At 40.6% G+C, this 21,910-nt stretch overlaps 2 protein-coding genes across 2 annotated transcripts; both read left to right on the forward strand.

Annotated features, from left to right (window-relative positions):
• The first annotated feature begins 7,247 nt into the window (after positions 1-7,247).
• On the forward strand, positions 7,248-9,819 carry LOC117486408 (tripartite motif-containing protein 16-like). Its single transcript, XM_034134836.1, has one exon. The coding sequence runs from the start codon at positions 7,290-7,292 to the stop codon at positions 8,952-8,954; it is 1,665 nt and encodes a 554-aa protein (XP_033990727.1). The 5' UTR covers positions 7,248-7,289; the 3' UTR covers positions 8,955-9,819.
• Positions 9,820-15,415: 5,596 nt separating this feature from the next.
• On the forward strand, positions 15,416-21,212 carry mrtfab (myocardin related transcription factor Ab). Its single transcript, XM_034134831.1, has 6 exons — positions 15,416-15,421; positions 15,712-15,918; positions 16,006-16,086; positions 16,880-17,014; positions 19,754-19,817; positions 19,904-21,212. The coding sequence occupies exons 1-6, from the start codon at positions 15,416-15,418 to the stop codon at positions 20,728-20,730; spliced, it is 1,320 nt and encodes a 439-aa protein (XP_033990722.1). The 3' UTR covers positions 20,731-21,212.
• The last annotated feature ends 698 nt before the right edge of the window (positions 21,213-21,910 follow it).

Consider the following 21,910-nt stretch of genomic DNA (forward strand, 5'->3'; position numbering starts at 1 on the left):
AATCAACTAAGTCTCTCATGTCTGATGTTATAACCACCTTTATTTTGGTTAAAAAATCTTAATTCAATTCTACATTATGTCGAAATCTATATAGAACATTTTTTTAAAAGCTAAATAACATGGATGGAGCCAAATATTTAAAAAAATGAAATACAAATGTTTTATATGATATAACAACATATTTTAAATAAAAAAACATATTTTAAATCCATAAAAAAACGATTACAAAAACTGGAGAAAACTATATTTTTTAGAATAATAAATATAATTATTTTAAAAAGTCAGGATAGCAACAGGCAGTACAAAAACTAAGAAATATTTAAAATGTTGTGGGTCCATGCTCAGTATTTTGTGTTCCAACGTTTATTTACCAAAATCAGAAATCAGGTCAAGTTTCTGTCCATAGTTAAATAATGAAAAAGCTTCCTTTACCTCTGAGCTCTGCATCAGATTTCATTATTCAATCCTCTGGCGCCCTCTAGTGTCTGCTGAGTGAACAGCGCATTTATAAATAAAGTACAGTAAATACAAGCTTAAACATTTCAGTTCAGTTATCTCACAGATCAATGCAGCCTAAGCACTTTATTTTATTTTATTTTATACACACACACACACACACACACACACACACACACACACACACACACACACACACACACACACACACACACACACACACACACACACACACACACAGCAGCATTTGTTCCGAGGATGTCATATCTGCATAATGGGAGGTTATTATTTTCTACTGATTACACACTGATCTAACTGATCAGGCAGGTAGGCCATCCAGTTATTTTAGCCGGGCTGGCTACAATGATTGGTCGTGCTTTTTACAGTATTACGGCTTCCACAGATGAAATTCTTTTATGGATTTTTTGTCAAAGCCCTTAAGATATTCATTGCTATCGGGATGTTAAGAGCATTCCATGGAATATAACAAAAAGTGTATCTCGAGCCGGTTTCTCAAACTTACCTACCCCACCTTTAAATATTATATTTATTATTCAAAGATATATAGTTTTTTTGTTGTTTTTTAATGGATTTTAAATATGCATTTTTATTTAAAATAGGTTGTTATATTGTTTAAAATATTTGTATTTAATATTCTTTAAAATATTTGGCTCCATCCATTTTATTTAGCTTTCTTTTCTATGCAGATTTCGACATAATGTAGAATTGAATTAAGGATGTGTGTGTGTGTGGTGTGTGTGTGTGTGTGTGTGTGTGTGTGTGTGTGTGTGTATGTGTATGTGTGTGTGTTTGTGTGTGTGTGTGTGTGTGTGTGTGTGTGTGTGTTGTGTGTTGTGTGTGTGTGTGTGTGTGTGTATGTGTATGTGTGTGTGTGTGTGTGTGTGTGTCGTGTGTGTGGTGTGTGTGTGTGTGCTGTGTGTGTGGTGTGTGTGTGTGTGTGTGTGTGTGTGTGTGTGGGGGGGGAAAACATAAATATTTTAAGATATCCTTTTCTTTTCTTTTCTTTTTTTGCATTTTAAGAAAATATTCACAAAGCGTACATAACAAAACAAACACATCTAGGTACCCAAATGAACTACATAACAGATGACATATACGAAAGAAATAATAGTAATAATAATATTCCAAATAAAGAATGAATACATGATTAATACTCAGGTATACATGAATTATCTTCATTACTACTTTTCTATACTCGACCCATTTCTCCCACCTTTCCTCAAAGATATGCATCTGGTTTCTAATTCTCAGAGTTTCTCCATTTCATACATTTTCATTTAAGTTCTTCCATTGTGAGTTTACTAAGTTATTGTCTTTTAGTAAATGCCTTGTCATTTGTTTAATGATCTTTATTCTAATAACCAGAAATAGGTAGGAATCTGTTTCTGTATTCCCTCTGGTGTTTCCCCCAGTAAAGGGTTAATGGGTTCTTGTTGAGAGAAACACCAAAGATATTGGACTTTTCAGAGATAGAAAGATATCATGTTCTAATATTTAAGACTGAACCATTTGAGCTTTTTATTTGTCTTGTCACACAACAGCAGATCAACTAGAAAACAACTTGAAAAATGTGCATTTCAGAGGAAAACCCCACATATGGATACGTTTGTTTACTAAATGAAAGGGATGCATTTAGAAGAAAGAAAACCTGAGGCGTTGATGTACTCTGGGATTATAATCTCACACATTACTGATGATTTACGAGAATAAAATGATGAGGTGGATCCAGCATTGCACATCGCTAAAAATATACTTTTCCAGGGTTACATTTTTCTTTAACTTGTGACTTTTTCCTTTCCACTTACATTGGAGAAAATAATAACGTTTATTTTCCTGTACATTTTCAAATGTCATCTTTTTGTTTTTTCGGTTTATTATTGGCTTTATTATCTCAGAGAATATTGAACTTTTTTCACCTTAAAGCTGTGTTTTTGCTCGTAAATGTACCAATTAAATCTCAGAGAAAGTCATTAATGTTCCGTACATAATGGGATTATATCTGACTTGCTGATCAGTAAATGGGATTTAAAACCTTTCACTGCTCCCAAATACAAACAAGATCATTTGACTTGTTCCTAATTATCCATTGAACATTGATCGACTGTCACCGTGTGAGCAGCTGATTTGTTTGTGAGTGTTGTTGTTGTTGTGCTGAAAACAGGAAGCAGAGTTTAATATTCCTGACGCCTAGACGCCAAACTCAAACTATATGCTGCTTCTAATACACACATTAAGAAACACGTGAGTTGTCTGACTGAATTATAACTTATCAAAAATAAAACAAGGCAATATAAAAGGAAATATTTAATACTCCTATGTCTCTTTTGAAATGTACAAGGAGCTGTTCATGCTATCTCTAACCACCCTGATTTATTACTTTATTATTAAGTACTAGCTGTTATTAAATCATTAGTAATCTGCTTTATGGTTTTATTGACTCCTTGTAATTAACAGAACGGCCACAAGAGGGAGCCATTGTAAAGAAATCTGCTGTTTTTAGATACCAACAGGTGGAGAGGGGTTTAAACCAATTTATGCACAAAGAAAACATTCATTAAGATCATTAAAAATACCACAGAATATGTACTGGTGTATATAAAGTCCTGACATTTGCTTCATACATACTGTGGGGAATTATCTAATTAGATCGCTTTAAAAATTCAACTTCAACGCTTTGTGTAAGTCAGGATTTTGAAAAGGAAATTAGTGAAAACTAAAACATTGTGTTCATTAAATATCTTCTATATTAAATATATATATTTGTATGAATATTATTTATATACAACTTGTAATATATTTAGAGGTAGCAACTTTTTGATTGTAGTCTTTGTACTTTCTAAAATCTATAAGTCTTTAAGTCGATCATCTGGAGGGAGTTAGTATACATTGTAGTATTTAATTTTAAACAAACTAAAACCTCCTGAAATACAGAATTAAGTGTTACAGGGATATATTTGTAGGCTTTTAAAGTACAAAATAATGTATTCTCTCAGTATCTTTCTGGTTTATTCATTCCTTTCTGTTGATATTGTTATTGTCTTGTTTTTCTCCGGGTCACACGTTTTCTTCTACGGACTCAGAAAACCAACACTTCCTGTTGCACACGACTAGTTGTATGCAAGATGCCTGAGTTCAGGTTAAACAACACATCTTCAGGGTGAGTATTTCAATCAGGAGAGACTTCATTTGGTTTAAAGAACATTTATTGACACATGCCATATGATGAATGTTAAGTCTTTGGCGATTAGACCCCGATCCTGAAATCGTATATCTAAAGGGGGAAATGCAGCCGTGAGCATATAGGGAACCCCCCCGGGGTCTAGACACTGGTGATGATGCTGAAGATCTGGATTTGATGATGAGGAGGTGGGATGAAGAGGGGATGTGATGAGGTCTTTGGATTAGCTCTCCTGGCACTGGATGTGATGAAAGGAGGTGGATGGGGAGGAGGCGGGCGGCAGCATGACAACCTGAAATCACGCTGACTGCAGGAGAGAGGAGAACCATTTTAAAGTTTGGCTGCAGCACGCTGATTGGCTGCTGAGATTGAGGTGACATGTAATAGGTTAATTGAAAGCCCGTGATGAGCTGATTATAAGCAACTGCGGAGTGAATGTATCCCAGTCTTCCTGAAAGAACTTGCGCTGAGCTTCATTTAGGCCTTAGTAGATCTTATCTTCTACTTTACACCTGCATTTTGTCCCTGCCTGCACCATGTCCAATGTTGTCTCTGTTGACAACCTACTAGGTGATTAAACTGATCTTGTATCTTGCTTATTTCTCCTTAGGAAAGCGGGCACGGGATGACAGCTTCCTTGACACCATCATGGCGATGGAGGACCGCCGTGCCATGGTCAGCAAGGAGAATGAGGACCTGCGTGCCAAGGAGATGCACGACGAACGGCTGCTGCATTCACACAAGGCCCAGGAATCGGACGACCAGCTGCTCATGGTGATGCCGCGCCATGCTGACTCGGCGGCGCGCCAGGTGGAGGTGTCAAAATACCTTTCAGGCTGAGATTCTGGCAGTGCTAAGCGAGCTGATTAAATCCAACAGGCCTTCAATAAAAAAATAAAGAAAAACTTGTCGTCGTTGATAAACTGTACATTGACTTGTTGGGAGGCGTGTGGTGCAGTGGTCTGGTGCGTTGGTGTTCGGATCAGGGGAGCACAGGTTCAAACCCCACTGCAGTCAGCATGTCGTTGTGTCCCTGGGCAAGACACTTCCCCCCAAATTGCCTACACCTGGGACAGTTAATTTTGTATTATTGTGATTATATATATGCCACTGTTATTAATACTGACACTTCACTTTGCACTAAGGTGTGTCTGCTGCTGAGCCTACCTATTGTTATTATATATATATATATATATATATGTTTTGATACTACTGACACTTTATTTTATATTGAAAATGTTAACTTCTATTTACATGCATACGACACACCTGGGACAGCGTGATGCTGTTATTGATATTGTCTTGAGTGTGCAATAAAAGAGAACCTACATGGCGATTAAACAGAGCCTGTATCTTACATTTTTCATTACATTTCATGTAACTAAGCTTGCTTATTTCTCCTCTGACACGTTATCTTTACAGTGACCTGTGTAGCATCCTATACATCACATGTAAGTGATTATTCTGATACCATCATGTTTCATCGGTTATAAACTGGCGAAGCTTTATTTATTGTGGCTTTCAAAAAGATAATTTCATTGTATTTCAAAATGGCGTCCATCTATTTATAGAAAGAGAAATGGTTAAGTTTGTTATTACCAGTGTTGTGAGTTCAATATTTTTTAATTCATTATAGTAAGGGAACATCTTAGGAGTTAGTGTAGTGAGTTTCAGAGCAGTGTAATCATTATTTGACCTAAAATTAAATGTTTTTATAAACATGACATGGGGATTTGCTAACTTTTGATTTCCCCCATTTTACACGACACAAATGGAGGCCACTATGGGCCACAACTAACACGTAGGTTTCTGTAGGGTTCATGGCAGACGGATGCAGTTGCTCTCAGGAGGATATATAATAAAGGTGTGTTAGCTGCTGAGCCTATTTAGTGTGCATACGACACACCTGGCACAGTTTATTCATTTCACACGTAGCGTAGCGCGTGCATGTCGTCGTCCAATCCTTTTGTCAATCCTTCTTAACCGCCGTCGCCTCCGAATCAGCATTGCTATTGCATTTGACTGGTCGACGATCTGTATTTGTGTTTGCTTAAATAACTCAGACGAAGCTCAGGTCTGAGGTCGGAAGGTAAACAGACGCCTCATTTACAGCAAGTGGGCGCGGGAGGTTTTTCTTCTTCTTTTTCTCTCTGTTTTTTTGGTGGATTGCAACTTTAAGGTGCATACCGCCACCTACTGTACTCACCGTGAAGTGGTTTGCGGCCTGCCAGTAAACCCAAAGCAGAAGAAGAAGAAGTGACGTCAGCGGTTCATTTGCCTAACCCACCCCCAGGAACTCATTTTGGTGTGAACGCCATCTGCTTTAGTTCATCAGAACTAAAAGAGCTCTCATGAACTAAAGTTCTCATGAACTATTGTGGGAAAAGTACTTGGTGTGAACGCGCCAATTGACTTCCTCGGACACCGCGTCACCAAGGGCGGTGCAGCACCCCTGCCGGCGAAGGTTGAGACTGTTGCGGCGTTTCCTCGCCCGCTCACAGCCCGGTCGCTCTGTGAGTTCCTGGGGATGGTGACTTTCTACCACCGTTTCATCGCCCGGGCCGCCCACATTATGCGGCCGCTGTATGAGGCTTTGAAGGGTACGACCCCCATCCAGGCGATCGACTGGACGGCGGCAGCTGGAGAAACGTCCACAAACAGAGCTATGTTTGCTGGGTCTTCAGGGAGGAGAGGGAGGGGGTCTGTGGAGGTCTGAGGGTCCTCTGAGAGGAGAGGAGGGAAGGAGGTGAGGAAGGGAGTGAGGAAGAAGGTTCAGTCTCCTGGATCACGTTAGGTAGGGGTGTCTCTGTGATGGGGTCCTGTGGGGGGGATCCTGGGAAGGGGACACAGCAGGAGACGTCTCCTCGGAGGAACTCACCTCGATGGACTCTCAGGAATCTGAGGTTTCTTCTTCTCCATTGAGACACATCTGTTGGAGGGTAAAAAGAAAAGATTTAAAAGAAGGTTTCAACCACAAATCATCATTTTGGTGTCAATGACGTGTAGTTTTCAGGTTCATAGCTAGTGTGAATGCACAGGATAAGGATTTCTATATAAAAGCCCCTCCCCCACACACACAATACCACTACTACTTCTACTACTACTACTACTACTACTACTACTACTACTACTACTACTACTACTACTACTACTACTACTACTACTTACAGTAAAAAACGACTTACTGTCCATTCAACTATTAAATCAATCAGCTATCTCAGGACATTGAGGCTATACATTTACAGTGGAGGAAACAAGTATTTAACCTCCTTCAGATTTTGTAAGTTTACCAACTTATTTTACAACTAAAAGCTCTTTTCAAATGAAGAGCAGGTTGTAACCGAGGCTCTGTGTCGGTCAGAGTCTGAGCGCTGCTCCTCGTCCTGAATGACTCAGAGTTTGATAAGCCCTCCCTCTTCTTCCTGCTCTCAGACACAGCCAGCTCCACTCTGTGTGTCCTGGTTCCTCCCCTTCAGATCCACACTGAGGAGGAGGGGTGTAACCAACATGTGGGTAAAGCACAAGAGCTGATAGGCCGCATTCACCGCCCACACACATCCTGTTCAGATAACCTGTCTCACTAGTTTCAGCTCTCAGGAAGTGAAACTCACACTCGCTGCTACTGAGAGGGGAAATGGCGCAGAAAGGAGTTCAGCTGGAGCGGGACACCTTAATATCTTGTCCCATCTGTCTGGATCTACTGAAGGATCCGGTGACTACTACCTGTGGACACAGCTACTGCATGAAGTGTATTAAAGGCTTCTGGGACGGAGAGGATGAGAAGAAGATCCACAGCTGCCCTCAGTGTAGGCAGAGCTTCACACCGAGGCCTGTCCTGCTGAAGAACACCATGTTAGCAGCTTTAGTGGAGGAGCTGAAGAAGACTGGACCCCCACCTGCTCCTGCTGATCTCTGCTATGCTGGAGCTGAAGATGTGGCCTGTGATGTCTGCACTGGGAGGAAACTGAGAGCCTGTAAGTCCTGTCTGCAGTGTGTGGCCTCTTACTGTGACAAACACCTCCAGCCTCATTATGAATTACCTGTCTTTAAAAAACACAAGCTGGTGGAGCCCTCCAAGAAGCTCCAGGAGAACATCTGCTCTCGTCACGACGAGGTGATGAAGATGTTCTGCCGCACTGATCAGCAGTGTATCTGTTATCTCTGCTCTGTGGACGAACACAAAGGCCACGACACGGTGTCAGCTGCTGCAGAGAGGACTGAGAGGCAGAGAGAGCTGGAGGGGAGTCGACTAAACATCCAGCAGAGAATCCAGGACGGAGAGAAGGAGGTGAAGCTGCTTCAGCAGGAGGTGGAGGCCGTCAATGGCTCTGCTGATAAAGCAGTGGAGGACAGTGAGAAGTTGTTCACTGAGCTGATCCGTCTCATGGAGAAGAGAAGCTCTGATGTGAAGCAGCAGGTCAGATCCCAGCAGAAGAGAGAAGTGAGTCGAGTCAAAGAGCTTCAGGAGAAGCTGGAGCAGGAGATCTCTGAGCTGAAGAGGAGAGACGCTGAACTGAAGCTGCTGTCTCACACAGAGGATCACAACCAGTTTCTGCACAGCTACCCCTCACTGCCAGCCCTCAGTGAACCTACACACTCCTCCAGCATCAACATTCGTCCTCTGAGCTACTTTGAGGACGTGACGGCGGCCCTGTCAGCAGTCAGAGACAAACTACAGGACGTCCTGAGAGAGGAATGGACAAACGTCTCATCGACTGAAGTGGATGTTTTACTGTCAGCAGCAGAGCCCACCACCAGAGCTGGGTTCTTACAATATTCACAGGAGATCACTCTGGATCCAAACACAGCAGAGACACGGCTGGTATTATCTGAGGGGAGCAGAAAAGCAACATTCATGAAACAACCACAGTCTTATTCTCGTCACCCAGACAGATTCACTGAATGGCCTCAGGTCCTGAGTAGAGAGAGTCTGACTGGACGTTGTTACTGGGAGGTGGAGTGGAGAGGGGGAGGAGTTGATGTAGCAGTCGCATACAAGAATATCAGCAGAGGGTGGGAAGGTGTATTTGGACTCAATGACAAATCTTGGTCCTTAGATTGTAACCAAAACAGTTATTCATTTCATTACAACAATATCACCACTCCCGTCTCAGGTCCTCTGTCCTCCAGAGTAGGAGTGTACCTGGATCACAGAGCAGGTGTTCTGTCCTTCTACAGCGTCTCTGAAACCATGACTCTCCTCCACAGAGTGCAGACCACATTCACTCAGCCGCTACATGCTGGAGTTCGGCTTTGGTATGATTTTGGAGACACTGCTGAGTTTTGTAAACTCAAATAGCCTGAAGTCATTGGAGGAACTCTTCTACTTCTTAAACTCACCGTGTGTCCATCAGAGCTGATTGTTCATGTCTTCACTGTGCAGAGATCAGCTGCCAATCAAACATGATGGGATGTGCTTCAACATCTCCTCATGAGTTGTTCTGTAAAGGTTGGACTTTCTTCCGGCTCCTTCCTGTGTCTGTGTAGCCATGGAGGCTGTCACTGCTCAGGAGGATCCTTGTTCACCTGAACTGATATGTAAACTTTGCTCTAAATATGTGTTGGATATTTCTTTTTGATTCATGTTGTTGTTTCTCTTGTAATGCACGAGTCTTCAGAGAGAAAGCAGCAGAGCTTCTTTTATTCTACACATTTTATTCTGCCCACTTTCTAAAACAATAGAGGCATTTATAATCACATGTATTATTTTGACAGATTAAATGTTATTGTTGCCCAAATTAACAACCAATGAGTTCCCAGATGGTTATAACACTTATTTCATCATAAAATGTTTATTTAAAATGATATTACTTACTGTCATGATCATAATCAATAAGTACATCATTCATTATTCTCCTGTAAATAGCTTAGAGTCTTTGCTTGGGAAATAAAATGTTATTTGTTTGCAGACTAATTGTTGTTGTTGTTGTTGTTGTTGTCCAAATAGAAAGTGGGTACTCTGATGTTTTATAGAACATAACTTATCATGATAATAATCAATAAGGAAATCATGTGTGACTCTGTTTGAAATAGCTGAGATGAAACACATGGTGTGGATAAAGTGAAACTGATCATGAAATCATTGAACAGACTTTACTGATGGGATGTGTGATCAAATGAAATGTTTAGATCATTAATAAAGGTTTGTCTTTCAAAAACAAAAACAGGATGTTCTTCTTGTGTTATGTCCAAGGTGCCATACGAAGCTGATGGAGAACATGTGGAAGTGATCTGAGACTAAATGAAGCTCAGCGCAAGTTCAACCAGGAAGACCGTCTTTACTCCTTCATTTACTATTTACATGTTACTACTCTCTCTCTCCTCTCAATAAGTGTCCACTCCCCAGCTTAACCAAATCAGTGGATGTTTGCTGGAACTGTTTGTAAACAGCGTGTTTCCTGACGGACACACACAGCCTTGAGACCGGTCAGGTAGAGACCGGTCAGGTGGTCTCCAGTCAGCACCGATGCAGACTCGCTGTTTGAGGGCTTGATAACCCACTCCCCCTCCACACTCGTTGGTTTGGAACAGCACTTAATGTGGCGGACCCTCCGCGCAAACGGAGGGGTAGTGTGTAGGGGTAGGGTGTAGGGGCAGTGGCGGTTCTAGAACATTTTACATGGGGTGGCAAAGGGGGGGCAAGAGGTCATGCCAGGGTGGCATGGGAGGGCGGACAGTACGTGGTATTTGATACTGTATATATAACCTATTTATTGTTAAATCATGCCCTAACACAAGTGTTCTTAATGCACAAGAGAAACAAGGTGTTCAGACCAACAAACTAACATATAGTATAAAACAGCAGAAAATACTCATGATACCCTCGAATTCTGCTTACTGTAAGTAGCCTACAGTAAAAGTACTTAGTTATAATGAAGTACACAAATGACATGTGCTTTTAAATGTTCCTCATTATGCCTGTGTCCTCTTTGTGTTGCATGATGGGAGAGGAGCAGTTCATCTGCATCCTGCTGAGGATGAGGAGCCTTTGATAGCAGGGGATGTGAAGGCTGACATTTACAGAGGAAGGGGGGGGGGGGCTGAGAGAGGGTTTTGTTCTACACCTGTTTGTTTGAAAGACAAGAGAGGAGGTGAGAATAAAGACGGAGTCGCTTTGACCCTCTGCATGTCACTCAGAGTCATTACAGTCTGCTGTGAGGGGGGGTTTCATTAGTATCATTGTATCTGTTCTCTTACTTTAAAAAACAACCGTAATTGGGAGAAAATACGTTGACATTTCTACTCAATAACTAAAATACCCTGATTTCCAACCTGATGAGTCAGACTGGGATCCACCGGTCGTTTGGAGGGCGGCTTCTCTCACGGTTCACCGGTCGTTACGTAACCGCGTACTTGAAGTTAACCTCTGAGCGGGAAGAGTTACGTAACGCTCCTGTTGGCCTGGATTTCATGTGGAACTTTAAAAGGAGCAGAGAGAGGAAAGGTTGGACCGTTAACAAATGTGTGATATTGTGGAGTCTGCAGGAGAGGGAGAAGTACTCAGATCTTGTATAGTAAAAGTAGAAGTACTCAGATCTTGTATAGTAAAAGTAGAAGTACTCAGATCTTGTATAGTAAAAGTAGAAGTACTCAGATCTTGTACTTGAGTAAAAGTAGAAGTACTCAGATCTTGTTCTTGAGTAAAAGTAGAAGTACTCAGATCTTGTACTTGAGTAAAAGTAGAAGTACTCAGATCTTGTACTTGAGTAAAAGTAGAAGTAATCAGATCTTGTTCTTGAGTAAAAGTAGAAGTACTCAGATCTTGTACTTGAGTAAAAGTAGAAGTACTCAGATCTTGTACTTGAGTAAAAGTAGAAGTACTCAGATCTTGTACTTGAGTAAAAGTAGAAGTACTCAGATCTTGTTCTTGAGTAAAAGTAGAAGTACTCAGATCTTGTACTTGAGTAAAAGTAGAAGTACTCAGATCTTGTACTTGAGTAAAAGTAGAAGTACCAGAGTGTAGGAATACTCTGTTACAGTAAAAGTCCTGCATTAAAAATGTTACTCAAGTAAAAGTAGAAAAGTATTCTCATCAAAATATAGTGAAAGTAGCAGTAAAAGTAGTCATTGTGCAGATTGGTCCATTTCAGAATAATATATATGATATGTTTTATAATGATTGATCATGAAAGTGTTCTCAAAGCTGGTAAAGGTGCAGCTAGTTTGAATGACTTTGTATACTGCAGGGTAGCTTGTGGATTTACTCCAGGTGGAACTAAAGTCTGATTTAACACTTGATCATATTTCACATCATTCATCCACATCTGTGAAGTAACTAAAGGTATTAAATACATGTAGTGGAGTACAAGTACAAAGTAGCATAACATGGAAATACTCAAGTAAAGTATTTGAGTAAATGTACTTAGTTACCTCTGGAAGAATGTGTGCGGGCGATGAAGCATGGATGTTGAGTTTCCCTCGGTGTCCTTCTCTGGATCTTCATTAGCATACAAAAGGCTTCAGAGTGTTTGACATGAGGAAGCATCGGAGCTAACGAGTGTCAAACGGACGGATATTAGACGAGAAGCTTGATCAGAAATACATAAGATTTAAAAATGCTCAAAGGGTTGATTGTCCTGCACCATATCTGCAGCAATCTGAAGTCCCAGGCTCTTCAACATGCACTAATTAAGTGAATAAAGAAACACAATAGTGCCTTAAAATAGTGCAAATTAAATAATAATACAAGTTCAATTCAATGATAAGCAGAATAAAAGCTTTTCTCTGTCTCTTGGAATCACTTTCTGTTATTTATACATGTTTTATGTCATAAAATAACAAAAAGCAGACGTATATTAAAGACTACACAGGTAAAGAAATGTTTGCAGACTAGTTTAAGAGACACAGAGGTGCAAGTAAACTGCAGGAATAAGTACAAATACATTAAAAAGATCAAACTGAATGTGAAATTAAAAACTGGAGAGTATAATAAATACACAATACTGTAATAATATATAAATATGTAGATTTTACGATCACAATTCTTTATTTATCCGGGTTAGTTGCTCCTTTTTTAGAATAAAAACCTTAACATAAGAAGTAAAAGTAAGAATATGCAATAGTATTAAATAAATATATTTATATACGCATCATTTTATGGAAAGAGATGTGTGTGTTATGAATATTTTTCATTGAATTGTTTATTTGAACCAGGACAGTGCACATTAATGAACATTTTAAACAAAATAATGTTTTTAAATGTAAATGAGCCGGATTTTAGCTTTGAGCTAGTTTCCATCCGTAGTCCCGTCACATACAACATTTATGAACATAACATTTATATACATGGCAAACAGAAATACATGATATATAAATAGTGCATTAAACACATTTGACTTCAGTTCATTACAATAAGTAGGTTTCTGTGTCACCGACCCTGCACACGATGACGTGAGATGAGCGAATCAATGAATCAATGAATCAATGAATCAATGAATCAATGAATCAATGAATCAATGAATCGACGTCTGAATCCAAACAGCTGAGTTTAATTGGAGGGAGAATGAGATCAGACGCATCAGAGAGACTTTACGGGGAATCAGTGACGAGAACAGAGAGAGGGACAGAGAGAGGAGAGGAGGACACATATCACTGTAACACTGCAGAGAGTATCAGCTGTCAAACTGAGGATGGTTGTTATTCACATTTTTAGTTTGATCAATATGTTATTTATTATCTGAGGAATACATATTGGTGTATGTAGAGTGTCAGAAAAAGGTGATGAAAAGTGATATTATAGTATGTAAAAAAACGTCATGGAATTGTATGTCGAAACAAAAATACTATTATATCAGAAAATACCAAAATATATGAAAATAAGTCATAGTATAAAAATATCAGAAAAAACTTCATGGTACAGTTTGTAAAAAAAATGTCAAAGTATAGTGTTTCGAAAACATCAAATAAAATATCAGAGTACAGTATTACCAAACATTTCTAAAAATAAGAGAACATGAAAAGAAAAAATGAGTTTATCCCAAAAATATATATAGTTCTGGTAAAGCATCTCCAAAATATCAGAACAGTACCGTGTGTTTTCAATGTGATTACCTCCAGAGAAAGGAGCTGCACAGTGTGTGTGTTCAGTGTGTGTTCAGTGTGTGTTCAGTGTGTGTTCAGTGTGTGTTCAGTGTGTGTTCAGTGTGTGTGTGTTCAGTGTGTGTGTGTTCAGTGTGTGTTCAGTGTGTGTTCAGTGTGTGTTCAGTGTGTGTTCAGTGTGTGTTCAGTGTGTGTTCAGTGTGTGTTCAGTGTGTGTTCAGTGTGTGTTCAGTGTGTGTTCAGTGTGTGTTCAGTGTGTGTTCAGAGTGTTTGTGTTCAGTGTGTGTGTGTTCAGTGTGTGTGTGTTCAGAGTGTGTTCAGAGTGTGTTCAGTGTGTGTGTGTTCAGTGTGTGTGTGTGTGTGTGTGTTCAGAGTGTGTGTGTTCAGTATGTGTTCAGTGTGTGTTCAGTGTGTGTTCAGTGTGTGTTCAGTGTGTGTTCAGTGTGTGTTCAGAGTGTGTTCAGAGTGTGTTCAGTGTGTATGTTCAGTGTGTGTTCAGTGTGTGTTCAGAGTGTGTGTGTTCAGAGTGTGTGTGTTCAGAGTGTGTTCAGTGTGTGTTCAGTATGTGTTTAATGTGTGTGTTCAGTGTGTGTTCAGTGTGTTGTTCAGTGTGTGTTCAGTGTGTTGTTCAGTGTGTGTGTGTTCAGTGTGTGTGTGTTCAGTGTGTGTGTGTGTGTGTGTGTTCAGTGTGTGTTCAGTGAGAAATAATGATACAAATCAACTAAATAATTACGTGGAAGCTGGAAAGGAAATGGAATAAATAAAGTTATTAAAACATATAATTGAAAATTCAACACAACAGAAATGGGGTGAAGCCTGCGAGCTAGTTCAGGCAGTCAACTCGAGCACCAATCATACATTAACACGTGACGCACCTCGTCCCTCTTACAACCAACCAAACACATTCTCCTAAACATGCTGCTCTATTTAAGCTGCCAGGTCTTCCTGCATCTGCCTCGCTATGCTGCTGCTGCTGCTGCTGTGTTCACTTGCTATTGCTACGTTCATGTTCCTGCTGCTGTGTTTCATGTTGCTGCTGCTCGCCTGCCCCACCACCACCCCAGCTTCAGTTTGTCTCACATGCCTCCCCAAGGAACAAAGTAACCATTAACCGAGGAACGTTTTGATGTATTGAAGTAAAAGAAGGCAAAACTAAATCAGAACTTTAAATAATCCAATTCTCCTTCATCCAGCCTTAAAGGTGGGGTAGGTAATTCACTTCAGAAACTCTTTTTGTTATATTCCATGGAATGCTCTTAACATCCCGATAGCAATGAATATATTAAATGCTTTGACAATAAATACATAAAAAAATGTCATCTGTGGAAGCCGTAGTACTGTAAAAAGCACAACCAATCATCTGAGCCGGCCCGGCTAAAATAACTGGATGGCCTACCTGCCTGTCAGCCTTCCATCTGTGCACAAACTTATCTCGTGCCCTCATTGGTCATGTGCGCGTCCGTGTGTGTTGGAGGAGGGGCTCTGTAAGGAAGTCTGAAGGAAGGGGCAGATTTGTTTCGGCAGCGTACTTTCAAATTCTATCGCACTCGAGCTGGTTTCTCCATTCTTACCTACCCTACCTTTAAGTTCATTTCCTCCCAAACACATGCATTTTCTCCAGAACCAGTAAAAACTCTGGCTTGTCCGGGCAAGTATTTTGCAGAAGCATGAGACTGCTCTACGACAAAATAGAAAAAGATACATGGAGACGTTATTGTGAGAATGCACGTGAGAGGGAAGTAATGAGCATAGGACTGGACAAATGAGAGGGATTATTCTGCACAAGAGTTTGTTAGCAGACGTTTAAATATAGTTATGATGCTGTTAAACGCAGTATCCATTTACATTGATATTTTCCCAGGCTTCAATGTCGAGTGCACAACCGCTCCAGCATATTTAAAAATGTTAGTGAGCTCAAGAGTTCAACAGTCTTATGGCCAGTGAGATAAAACTGTCTCTGAAACTGGTAAATAAAACATATATTTATATAACTCATATAATACTCTTTGTCTTCCCAGGTGACCCCGGTCTTTGTCAACCAGCAGAACGCCTCTCAGGTCCAAACGCAGGCCATCTCTCTGGACCTGCTGAAGGCTAACGGCACCCCCACGCTGGTTACCGACAGCAACGGAAACCACTACCTGATCGCTCTGACCAATCACAGCGCAGAGGGGCAGAACGGAGGGTCCTCATTGGCCAAACCCAACAGTCGCATCACACTGCAGGTACGGGGGAAACTTCATATTGTTGAATGGACTGAACGTGGTTAATAATCAGTGATGAGATATTCATTTCTCTGCTTGTTGTTACAGAGGTTACAGTCGACTCCGACTAAACTGCCCAGCACTGACAGCCAATCAAAAGAGCCGCCAGAGGCCGAGCCAATCAAAAAGGTACGTCATAAATATTTTTTTGCTTTTTTATGGAACTTTTTCGCCTTTTATTTGAAAGGGAGAAGCTGGAAATGAAACACTTTTTTTGTATTTTATTTCATTCTGCGTCTTGTGCAAAGTAACCTATTCTTTTGTTTGAATGTATTATATAATATTATAATAGACACTGATGCATAAGCTTAAGGCTTGAGAACACACGAGATGCCTTTATCTCAGGAAATCATTTAAAATAAATTACAAGACATTTTGGCTCACTCCCAAAAAGCGTTTATATGATCCTCAGCTTTCTTTTCACCACATTTTGAAGTGTCCTTGATAATATCTACCAAATAATTGTAATGTAAGACTAAAGGACAGTTTCATCCCACGGGCCATAAGACCGTTAAACACCTGAACTTTTGAAAGAACATCCATAACATTCATCTGCAACTTATATATCAATATTCCAATTACTTGCATATAGACTATTCTGCACTATTTCTATTATATTATATTTTATTTGTATTTACTTGCACTATTTTATCAGTTGTATTGTGTTGCTCTGTTGGAGGAGCCTGAGACCTAAGATGTTCATTGTCATATCTACTGTATCTCTGTACACATGCCAATAAAAGCCTTGAACCTTGAGATGTGCTTAAGGACTGTTGAATCTAATGAGCAGTTCATCTTCCTGCCACAAGGTGTCGCCACCAACACAGTTAAACATCATTTCTGTGAACCAGCAGCAACGAGCCAATCACAATTTATATTCAACATATAATAATAATAATAAACCTGTCTGTATCCACTTCAGGTGGAGAAGGCGGGGCTTCACCTGGACACCAACGTCTCCCCTCAGCCCAGCCTGTCCGCCCCCCCCAGCCTGCAGCCGTTCTTCGACGACATGTCGGACTCGGAAAGCCAAAGCAGTTTGATCTCCTCTCTGAAGGTAAACTCTTCTTCCTCTTCCTCCTCCTCCTCCTCAGCAGAGGTGGGAAGTAGTGGAGTACAAATACTTCGTTACTGTACTTAAGTACATGTTTCTGGTATCAGTACTTTACTCCACTACTTATTTTTCTGACGTCTTTTTACTTTGATTTCTTACATTTTGAACACAAATACCTTTACTTTCTACTTCTTACATGTTGAACACAAATACCTGTACTTTCTACTTCTTACATGTTGAACACAAATACCTGTACTTTCTACTTCTTACATTTTGAACACAAATACCTGTACTTTCTACTTCTTACATGTTGAACACAAATACCTGAACTTTCTACTTCTTACATGTTGAACACAAATACCTGTACTTTCTACTTCTTACATTTTGAACACAAATACCTGTACTTTCTACTTCTTACATGTTGAACACAAATACCTGTACTTTCTACTTCTTACATTTTGAACACAAATACCTGTACTTTCTACTTCTTACATTTTGAACACAAATACCTGTACTTTCTACTTCTTACATGTTGAACACAAATACCTGTACTTTCTACTTCTTACATGTTGAACACAAATACCTGTACTTTCTACTTCTTACATGTTGAACACAAATACCTGTACTTTCTACTTCTTACATTTTGAACACAAATACCTGAACTTTCTACTTCTTACATGTTGAACACAAATACCTGTACTTTCTACTTCTTACATGTTGAACTCAAATACCTGTACTTTCTACTTCTTACATGTTGAACTCAAATACCTGTACTTTCTACTTCTTACATGTTGAACACAAATACCTGTACTTTCTACTTCTCTCATTTCCCAAACAGGCTGGTTCCTTTAGTTTGAATGTGTGTTTGGTGGCGTGATCATTATTATTTAGAGTCATTGCGTGCCTATTGATTTGAACACGATCCGTGTATCCATCATTTCCTGGTCTTCTCTAAAGAAGAGGGACCAATGAAAACGTTGTCATGTTGCCGTTGTTCAGCATGGAAACATTCATTAGCTAACAATGACATTATTGTTCTATTAATATAAAGGGAGGTCAGGTACTCTTTAAAACAGCTGCTAGTTATGGGTACTTTTTACTGAAGTACATTTCAAAGCCCTCTTTACTTTTACTTGAGTAAAGAACTTTAGTCAGTACTTCTACTTTCACCAGAGTATTTTTAAACACGAGTATCTGTACTTCTACTTGAGTACAGGATGTGTGCCATCTCTGTTCCTCAGATACTCTCCTCCATCTTCTCCACCTGTTGTTTCACCTCATTAACTTTTCTCTTGTTTCTTCTCTTCTTCCTCTCCTCCCCCCTCAGAGAGAGGAGGTGTGTTACGACCGACACACACTCTTCACCCCCCCCCTCCCCCAAACACAACTCCTCCCTCTCTTCCAAGCGCTCCAAAGTACGTCCTCTTTCCTCCGTCTGTCCTTTAGTGTCGTCCTGTGTCTGTCTCTGCCTCCATGTTCCCTCTCACTCTGAGCTCTGTGCTTACTGAACTGAAGGAAGTTGGAAGATTGTTTATTTTATGATTGTGTCATAGTGATAGAAATGTTAGCGTTAAAATGTTTTTAATTATAAATTAATATTATTTTCCACACTTGTCTTTAGAGTTAAATCCCTTCTACCTACCTGATACCTGAACTACAAATATTCATTCATTTTAAGGCTTTTCATGTATTTATCAATCACTTTTAAGGTAACGTCACTTGTGTTTTATGAAAACAAAAACGCAATAACGTTTATATTTTCTTTATACTTCCTTATAGGGGGAAATGTTTGAATTATCATATGATAATAATCAATTTTCCACAGAGAGAGGCGAAGTCGCGCCCATCTACTTCCGCCCCATGGGACCTTATTTCGGAAGAATTATGTATTGAAGTCAATGGGGAGAGAAAGATTATCTCTCGATCCCGTTTGAATTGTGCCACGAATTACACATATGATGTTTGTCAATTTTAAAAAATAATTTCCATGTCAAAAAGGTCACAGTTTGTCGTAAAACTGTTGAAATATAAGACTATGAAAAATAGGCAACTAGAAAGACTACAAATCCCAGAGTCCTGGTCCCGCATGCTGGCTCTTAGGAACCGACTAACTCCCCTTGTGTGTATGTACAGCTCTCAACATGCCCAGACTTGGAGTGATTTTCACCTCTTTTAATACTTTCCGCCTCATTCTGAAAGAAAGAAGTGAAATGTGCCAACGTGACGGCCGTCTTGGTGTGTGGTGCGAGACGGGAGATGTAGTTCATTGAGCGGTTTCACACAAAGAAAAGTGTTACTTCACAGTTTTACGACACATTTTTTATTTGTTTGACTTGCAAAATTATCTTTTAAATTGACAAACATCATATGTGTAATTCGTGGCACAATTCAAACGGGATCGAAAGATAATCTTTCTCTCTCCATTGACTTCAATGCATAACTTTTCAGAAATAAGGTCCCATGGAGCTCCCCCGGAAAGGGAGGGACTTCGCCTCTCTATAGTTCGACATGTCAATGATAAACAACAACAATCTGTTGGAAGGAAGACAATAAAACTACAATTTTGAAGTAAAATCTACAGATTTGAAGCCGGTAGTTTAATAAACACCCTGTAATGTCTTTGGTATTTCAGGAAATAAAAAAATAAAAAAATGAACCGATAAGTTAAACTTCCAATATCATGTATTACATTAGCAGTGCTTGATGTGTGATTGGTGGCTGATGGAAACGGTTGTGTTTCAGCAGGAGAACGGCGTCAACAGTCAGCAGATGGACGACCTGTTTGACATCCTGCTGAAGAGCGGAGGTAAAAAAACTTTATTGAAACACTAACGGCAAACAAACACACTTGATGAGTCTCCTGTTCTGACATCATTTCTCTGTCCTCGTCAGAAATCCCCGGCTTCAAAGGCCACCCGGACCCCTCCCTCGCCCCTCTCCACTCGGACCCTCCCTCTCCAGCCTCTCCTCCGTCTCCCCTGCTCCTCCACCTGTCCCCCCCCACCCCTCCCTCTCCCCTCGCCTCCCCCCCCTCCTCCTCCTCCTCCAGCGCGCGTCTGGAGGACTTCCTGGAGAGCTCGACGGGGAACCCCCTGCTGGGCGTTGAACCTGATGGCGGTCTCACTCTGATCCACGACCTCCACAGCCAGATGCTCAGCACTTCCAGCATTTTGGACCCTCACGCCCCCTCCCCCATGGACACCTCAGATCTGGGCTTCTCCCCACACCCTGCTGGGCTGGATTTCGACAGCATGGACTGGCTGGACATCTCCATGGTGAGAGGAGGGAGTGGAGGAGGCAGTAATGGAGGAGAGGAGACCAGTTTAGCTCCTCTGGTGCCTCACACCCCCCCCGAGCGTTTTCTCCACCGACTTCCTGGACGGATCGGACCTGCAGCTGCACTGGGAGTCGTGTCTGTAGCCTCCTCCATCTTTTTTTTCCGTGCACAAACAGAAACATTTCTTATGCTGTCTCTACCACTGCGAGGGGGCACTGACACATGTAGCGTGATGAAGGGGGGGGGGGGTCTACGGTGGGAAACGCACTTTCGAAAACGATGCATATGTAAAAAGAGAAATGTGACAAAACATGCAAGTGTTTCGGCGCATTTGTGTTTTTCTATTTGCGCCGTTGCAGCGCGTTTGCACCAGCTTGAGGAGGGGGAAACCTACGGTGGCTCACAGGGGGCAAACGCACTATTGAAAACGATGCAAATATAAAAACGGGATCCGGTTTAAATCCCCTGCTTTATAACCAGGTCACTGTAATGCAACATGCGAAACATTTCACTGGTTTAACGAGAGGAGTGTGTGTGTGTGTGTGTGTGTGTCAGTGCCTCCTAAACTTTGCACTTATGCTGAATCTGATTGGTTTGTAAAAAAAAAAAGTGTGTTCAAACTGATCTCTGCCCACACTAGTGGAAAAGAAAACGCGGTCATTATTTGACTTTTTGAGAGGAAACCATATCGGTGGCACCAGTGTATTATTGGTAACATTGTGGTAGACCACTATGTATTGCTGTATATGGGGTGTATATTATCAATTGTCCATACGACTTATTTTTTCTTTGCTGGTTGCTTTAGAGTCGAGCTCGCCGGCTGGGGATCATAGGCTGAGGGAGGGGCTCCGAAACACTTGGACCTTGTCATTTTTTTAAAGAAAAACTGTAAAAAAATAAATAAACATACTATAAAAAAACTCACAGGATGCGTCTGTTTTCATTTGTCACAATTAAAGGTATTATAGTTATACTCATAACTAAAATAATAACCTTTTTTCAAAAAATAGTTAAACTCATTTGGGTTGTCTTGTTAAAAAACGAATAACAATTAAATACAATTGAACCTTAATTCATCTCAGTTTTAGTTTTTTAGCTGTAATATATGTCTCAAAAAATAAGGAGAAAATGAATTTGAGAAATGCAGGTATTTCTTCATAATTGATCATTTTTATAACACGCAGAAGTCCAGAATTATAGCAAAACTAAATCTTAAAAAGATAAGAAATAATGATAAAAATCAACTAAATATTATGTGGAAGCTGGAAAGGAAATGTAAAAAGTCTTAAATAATAAAGTTATTCAAACATATAATTGAAAATTCAACACAACAGAAATGGGGTGAAGCCTGCGAGCTAGTTCAGGCAGTCAACTCGAGCACCAATCAGACATTAACACGTGACGCACCTCGTCCCTCCTACAACCAACCAAACACATTCTCCTGAACATGCCGCTCTATTTAAGCTGCCAGCTTCCCCCCCAGCTTCCACCCCAGCTTCCACCCCAGCTTCCACCCCAGCTCCCACCCCAGCTCCCACCCCAGCTTCCACCCCAGCTCCCACCCCAGCTCCCACCCCAGCTTCCACCCCCAGCTTCCACCCCCAGCTTCCACCCCCAGCTTC

The sequence above is a fragment of the Trematomus bernacchii genome, unplaced genomic scaffold (genome assembly GCF_902827165.1).
Source record: "Trematomus bernacchii unplaced genomic scaffold, fTreBer1.1, whole genome shotgun sequence".
Classification (NCBI taxonomy): Eukaryota; Metazoa; Chordata; class Actinopteri; order Perciformes; family Nototheniidae; genus Trematomus; species Trematomus bernacchii.